The 7,581-nt window shown below is 39.7% G+C and overlaps 1 protein-coding gene across 1 annotated transcript in view; it reads right to left on the bottom strand.

The window, feature by feature from the left end:
- The window catches only part of LOC126391750 (carcinoembryonic antigen-related cell adhesion molecule 5-like), a 17,028-nt gene extending 9,828 nt beyond the window's left edge, over positions 1 to 7,200 (bottom strand). Inside the window, exon 1 of the mRNA XM_050046672.1 lies at positions 7,155 to 7,200. Coding sequence (XP_049902629.1) covers positions 7,155 to 7,200 — 46 coding nt within the window. The remainder of the gene's footprint in view (positions 1 to 7,154) is intronic.
- Between the last annotated feature and the right edge of the window lie 381 nt (positions 7,201 to 7,581).

The raw sequence follows: 7,581 nt of genomic DNA, 5'->3' as shown, positions 1-7,581 counted from the left end.
TGCGCAAGGCTTTTTGTCCCTACGAGGCCACCGTCATTTACCCGACGGGAGGGGTGAGCGAGTGAGCCCTGCAATCTAGAATTTGACCACTGATGTCACTGTTTTCAATGGTTTTCAACCCATTTTACACACTGGCCCTTCAAATCCCAGTCTTTTGCATAAGGATCTTGCGCCTGACCCATTCATCCTCTGCATGCTTTCTCTGTGGCCTGTGTCCCTCTTTGTACTCCATCACGTGACTTTCTGACTTTTTCCTATGAAGCCAAAAAAGTGCAACTTCCTGGGTTTAAAATTAGCCCAGATCTTCTGATTCATTGGGCCCATAGAGTAGGCGCACTACAGTTTCGCGCTCCGCTGACTAAAAGGGGGATGAAATAATTCAATTGTGCAGCTCTTGTAGGCTTTTCAAATGTTGTCGGACTGAATGGATCATATTGTGATAGTAAAACAAGTCCATTTTTGAGGGTGTGCTTTGCTCAGCCTGCTGCCCCCACAACCAGGTCTTGGATAAGCAGATAAAAATGGATGGATGGATCAAAAATTCATAGTAGACAGAGTCAAAACTAACCCTGTCTGCAGTTTGAGGTGTTCTGTCACAGTTTGACAAATACCTCTTACAGTAGTGGTCTATGGGGAAAAAACTTTTAGAGCAGCAGGGGATTTTTTCCACTGCGATACTGCAAGTAGCCACTGGAATTAATTGGAAGCAAGGCTGAGCAGCGTTCCTAGGTCCTGGTGTAAATAGCTAAATAGCTTCAGTGTAACTCACTGTTTCTTTTTTCAGCATTTTTACTTTGCCGCATAGGTAATTGCAATCAGATGCAAAAAAAAAAAGGTAAATTGCACTCAGCTACATTTGTTACATTTTTTTTCAATACTAGTGTCGTTTCTATAATTAATGTATTATAAATGTACGTATGTAGGTCCTGTGCAGTGTAGAGCAGAAGTCTTCAACCAGATTTGTGTGTGTTTGTGTGTGTGTACACATATGTATAGAATGGAATTTAATTTCATTTTAATGATAAGTAATAAGGGCTTGAAGTTAAAGGTTTGTATGTGAGTTGGACTTTTTTCCCAATACTTTACATTATTATTGATGATATTTCATTTGTGCATGTTACTAAGAATAGTGAGGCATGGAGTATGCGTCACAACCGTTAGCAGATTACTCTACGATAGCTTTTCTGCGACAGCACAGATCATGGACGAGCTAGGATGACCTCAGCTTTGTTTAATATCTTATTCCAACTGTTGCGTAGTGCTTGGTGCAATATTAATCCAGTGGTGTCTGACCTCACAGTTTTATCCGCCGAGATTTCAAGTTTTTGTTAGTCTACGATCAGACTGAATGGCAATTTCATTATCAATCACTTCAAAACAAATTTGAGATGCGAAAGGGGTTATAGTCTGTGCCCAGACTAGATTACAGTGTAGATACTGCTGTTATAACAAATAATGTGAATTTACATGGTGATTGTGTAACTACCTTCTCCTTAATTTATGTATTAGTTATAGTTTGTCAACTTGTGCTGTACCTGTGCTGTTCTGTTGGCAGAAGTGGTTTGTAGAGGCTGTGCTCCTGAGTGTATTTTCCCTTGTTCATATACTAGCCTACTTTTAAAAAAAACAAAAACAAAACAGCTGTGTGTGTGGCCAACGCACACACTGTGAAAAGGAAGTTCTGGGCTCCATTTGGATGAGTGAGGAAAATACATATTCATCTACTTATTCACGTATTCATCAAACAAAATAGCTGTGACTTTTCTCCCTCCATATAAAGTCTCATATAATAGAATATGCTTTTTTAAAGAATGTTTTTGGAGGGGTAATTGGCACTGTTGAAAACAGGAATAAGAATTTTGGAAGCCATTTCATTTTAAATAGATTAATTCTTCCTGTAAAATTTATAGGGAGGTTCATCAATTTAATCATGTCAGATCTCATATTATTCAATAATGTAATAAAATTCTGTCTATATATCTGTTGCTTATTTTCACTCAGTACACATCCTAAGTATTTAATAGAAGTTGTCCACTTAAATGATTGTTGTAAATCCTGCGATCTGTCTTTTTGTTTCCCTACTACCATTATTTCTGTTTTCTCCATATAGTGGGGCAGATTAAGTCCATCAGAATCTTTCACTTGGTGATGCAAGCACCAAATTTGGCACAAATGATGTCCAGGATGTGCCAAGCACCAAATTTGGCACAAATGATGTCCAGGATGTGCTATTTAAGAAACGTACGATGTCCAGCTGAAAATTCAAGATGGCCGCCAGTTTTCAAGATGGCCGCCTCGTCAAATGCAAAAAAAATGGTTTTTGAAGTAGAACTTGAATGAACAGAAATGTATTAATGATCCAAACATTGAAATTAATGTATTCTGACCGGAAGAACTCAATAGTGTCAACTGAATTCCAATATGGCCATGGTGGCTATAACGTGACTCAAAATTAGCATTTTCGGAAGCTGTCCGATCACAGATATTGCATTAAGTTGAAGGGAAATATCCATGATCATTCACTGCAAATGCTGTGGTCAAGCTCTATTGGTTTGTAAATTTTTATAAGAATGATGTCAAAGCACAACCAGGGCACACTGGTGACATCACTGCTGTGAGACTCAGCCAGGGCACACTGGTGACATCACTGCTGTGAGACTCAGCATGGGGTTCAGTGTCGGCATGTTGTGTACTAACTGTAGTTGTAGTTTACTAACTGTTGTAGTGTGTGTACTCACTGTAGTTTGTAGTATACTTTAGTGTCTCAAATGCTATCTAATAAGCCCCTCTATATATCTCAACTACAAGTTTAGTTAGTTGTAGTATTGTAGTTAGATAGCCACACCTGAATTGAGCCGAGCCAAGGGTAACGGGGCTTTAGTTCCCTGGATGGTGTACAGATCGCACGGGACTTAAATGGCACTGGATGAACGATCGGGCTAGGTGTAGGGCACCAGATGCTTGAACCTAGTTGCATCCCATATTTCAATGTGCTTTAATGTTTTGTACAGTTGGGTGGTAAAAGGATAAACCCTCGACCTATAACTGTATAACACAAGATGTCTGCCAATAATCCACTGAGTTGCGCTACTAAAACTGACTGGAGGAAGCGTTGCCTCTGTCAGACAGATACGAAAGAGGAGTTGATCTCTCCCCCTACCCGTTATGAGTGAAGTTCTGATGTCTATTCGATGATAGCCAAAAACATACCACAATTTCAGGCAATCAACAAGTTGCCCATCAAGTTAAACCCATCCAGATTGGATGATGGAGGTGGTATTGAGGATACATTGAGGTTTGTTTGTTTGTTTGTTTGCTCGGAAGCAAAGGTCTTATGATGCCATATTCCACCGACAAGCGCATCCCTCGTTCAGCATGTGAAACGGTCTGCCTTTCAAGCTGCCTACATATGGGGCCAGGCAACAGTGTGCGAAATGCAAACTGAAAGCCCTGCCAACTGGGGCTGGCAAAAAGATGGTGAGGTCTGGCAAGTTCTCTGGACAACCCTTCCACCCATTGCTCAAACTTGTGAGCAGTTGACAAAATGCGGCTGCAAGACTGAATGCCGAGGACGATGCAAATGCTATCGCTTCATCCTGAAGTGTACACAGTTGTGTGCCTGCAAATGTGAGGACTAAAAGAAGAACCAATCAAAGCTGTACATAGAGGGGGTGTGGTGGCGGGCCAAATAAAGTTGCCCTCCATAGAGGGGTGGTGGTGGCGGGTCAAATAAAGTTGTCCTCCGTGGAGGGGGTGTGGTGGAGGGTCAAATAAAGTTGTCCTCCGTGGAGGGGGTGTGGTGGCAGGTCAAAGAAAGTTGTCCTCCGTGGAGGGGGGGTGGTGGCGGGTCAATAAAGTTGTCCTCCATAGAGGGGGGGTGGTGGCGGGCCAAAAAAAGAAAAGAAAAAAAAAAAAACCCACACAAGCCAATCAGTTTGTTCACATTGTTTGTAATTGAAGTAGGGTTGTACTGATGGGCGATCCGATCACCGACTCTGCCCGCTCGACACAAGCATACTCGGGCGTACTATAAGCGGAGCAGACTCCGCGAGGAATGTCCACAGTCATTCGGGCTTTCATAGTCGAGCGCACTTCCGCGTTGTAGTTTCCTGTAAAAATGTCCGTGATAAATCCCCGCAATGTGAAAAATACATGCTGAGCAGTCACTGGTGCGCGGAGCGGAGTCCGTGTGTTCGTAAAATCTGAGCTTTGCGCGCACAGGGCTTGCGGACGCCCGCTTTGAGTCCGCGCGGACCTCCGCGGAATCCGTTCCGCGTATGTTCCGCCCGAGTATGTTCGGCCGCATGTCCCAGAGCGGTGAACAAACCAAACAACACAATGTCAGGAGAAATTGAAAAGATATGCCATCTATGTAAAGTCAACTTGCTAATTAAGGAGCCATTACATGTTCAAGAGTTTTATAAAGCTGCTCAAACGCCAAAGAGAGGCTATAAGTGAACGTTTCAGCGGCGACGCGTAATGACCACACCCCCATACTACATCTTCTAGCACTGTTGAAATGCAATAAGCAGTTTACTGTCCTATCATGTCTCTACATTGGGTGGTCACGTACCCAGACATCACATCGGAAACATCACAGAGAGTGTTTCTTCATTTAATTCCCATTTTATCATCATAATATTCAATAATTTTGATTTTCTAAATGCGGAATTGGATTTCTCATACTCAAAAACATATATTTTGATGTATGGATCATCAAAATAGGATTATTCAATCAAAATATAGTTCAAACACCATTTAATACCACTTCGAATGGCGGCCATCTTGAAAAAAGGCGGCCATTTTGTTTTTTTAAGTGGACATCGTACTTTTCTGAGAGAGTAGGTTCTGAAGCACTTGTGTGCCAAATTTGGTGCTTGCATCACCAAGTGAAAGATCGTTTCAGCAATCTGCTCCACTAATATTAATTTTAGAAACTGAGACGGATGAATATTCAGAAATAATTCTCAACAAGGAAGGAATAGATTTTTCAATGCCCGTTAAATACACCAAAAGATCATCTGCAAATGAATTAAGTTTATATTGTTGTTTACCTATAGTGACACCTGTTACCTTTGGATCTTGTCTCAGACTTTGAATAAGAAAGGCCATTCCAGACGATCAAAAGCTTTTTCAGCATCTACAGCCATCACTGATAAATCAACCTTGTGCTTTTTGGCATATTGTATAATACTAAAACATGTTCTAGTATTGGTTTGCAAATGCATGTTTTTAATAAACCCTGTTTGATTTATGTGAATCACATCTGGTAAGACCTTTGCTAATCTATTGCTTATCACTTTGGTTAATATTTTATTGCCACAGTTAATTAAACTTATCAGTCTATAGTCTGAGGGGGATTCTCCTGACTTAATACAACAGTTTACTGTTTTAAGATAAGATAAGATACACCTTTATTGATCCCACAATTGAGAGATTCCAGTGTTACAGCAAGCAAGGGGAAAGAGTCAGATTAAAGATTTCAATGTTTAAAACCTTAAAAAACTAGGCATGCAAAAAAAAGTACGAAAAATACAAGAAACAGCAACAAATAATAATTTTATACATAGAGTAAGGCAGCAATAAGTTACTTGACATGTATTTTGTCATTTGAATGAATAAGGGAGACAATTTGCTCCAGAATGTTGAATAAAATTCCATGTGTCTTCTAAATTATTTGTTGAAATAAAATTCTTCAGTCTTCTTGTAGGGTCTTGAAACTTTCCTTTTTTAGGACTGTGCCAATCTACAGTAGTTTATCAAAAGTATGATTAAAGTCCCCTCCTATAACTATAGTTCCTGTCTGGTTATTGTCCAGTATATTCTGAATTTTATACAAGAATCCTAAATTTGCTCCTAGAGGTATATATTAAGATACTAATATATACCTTTCTCCATATAAAGTGCAATCAAAACAAGAAAACTACCCTCTTGATCTTTGTGTTGTGCTATCACTGATGATGCCCTATCTGGTCGGACACCCTTTTTTAACACATCGAAGCTTATTAGTTAACACAGATACAGAGTCTAAATTTACCTTCCCTATGTTTATACAATATCAGTATTTAGTCACACAGGGCCATAAAAATATCAGCGGAACAAATATATTGGTGTCTTGATAACATTCATACAGACATCTAAATGATCTTTTTGCAAACATAAATAGAGATGTTGAGCAGACTTTTAACAGTGAACATTCATAAAACATTTTGGTCTGGTCATTCCATAACTTCATGATAGTCATGCACGGGTATTTGGCTTTCCTCTGCTTGACACCAATTCTGTGGCACCGTTCCAAATCCACTGAAGTTATTGTCACTCCTAATTCCTCTGAAATCAAGTTGACCAGATAGTCCGTTAAATTATGACCCTCTTCTTCTTCTGGTAAATTGAGGATTCGAATGTTGTTTCTTTTCATTCTGTTTTCTTGAGAATCCAACTCATTCTCCAAGTTTTCAAGATTTTTTTCCAAAGTTTTGATTGTCTTTTCCTGTGAGTCAATGCACACACCTTGGTTGTGCACATCGAAGACAATAGATTCCATTTTCTTGTTGAGTGATTCAACTTTAGTTTCAATGAATTTCACTTTATGTTCAACTGATAACAGCATTTTCAGTGTTTTTACAATGTTTTGCTGAATATCATACAACTGTTCATTAGTGTTCCTTGTGTCTCTGTGTTCTTTGTCCTCTCTGCTGGCAGCGGCGGCTTGCAGAGGCATAATTAATTTGATTATCTGCACTTAATCACTGCGTCGGATCTCTCAGATCTTTTACAGTTGTAAACTCGGACTTGACTCAAGTTTAAATTCACTCTTTCATGAAGCTTAATTCTCTGGATCTTTATTGTAATGCTGTTTAGGCGCAGCTTTCCCTGGAGCTATGCATTCAGTGCCACGCATACGCCTCCCAAGCCCCCCCAAACCGGGACATTTCCATTTACAGAATCTATGGACTAAACTTCGATGTCTGTGCACTCACATTACTACAGATGAGAAGTTAATACCATCGTTTGTGGAAAAGAAACTGAACTGCCCATTTGCAGCTGTCTCACAAAGCTCTCTCAAGCTCTGACACCGTTAAGCATCAATCATTACATTTTGATAAATATCTGACTAAACTGCTTTTATCTTCTGTCATTTGTTAAGAGCTCACCTGAGATGACTCCAAGAAGGATGAAGTGTATCACAGTTGTTTCCATTCCTTTCACAGTATCATCAGATATCGGAGAAGTGACGGCTCACAGTGCTTTATCCTTGGTGATATGAAGTAAGTACAAGGAACCTCTGACAGGTAAATCCCCTGCATTGTTTGCTTCAATCATTAACCATAAACGTACCAAACTTTGATCACCAAGCAATCAAAATCATTTATTATTAATAACAAAGGACTTCTTGTTTATATCATGTACAGATAACAACAATCAGCACAGTTTGACACGACTAAATATTCAGGGGTTAAGTCATGTATTAACACAGTATCCTGCACTGCATGTGATAAAGTTATATACTGTGTGTCATGTTGTGGTTATGCTAAAGACTCTCTGGTATTTTGATCTGTCCATCGTTTTGATCCAGCCTAA

The sequence above is a fragment of the Epinephelus moara genome, chromosome 6 (assembly GCF_006386435.1).
Source record: "Epinephelus moara isolate mb chromosome 6, YSFRI_EMoa_1.0, whole genome shotgun sequence".
NCBI classification, from domain to species: Eukaryota; Metazoa; Chordata; class Actinopteri; order Perciformes; family Serranidae; genus Epinephelus; species Epinephelus moara.
This window is presented reverse-complemented; position numbering and strand designations above follow the sequence as displayed.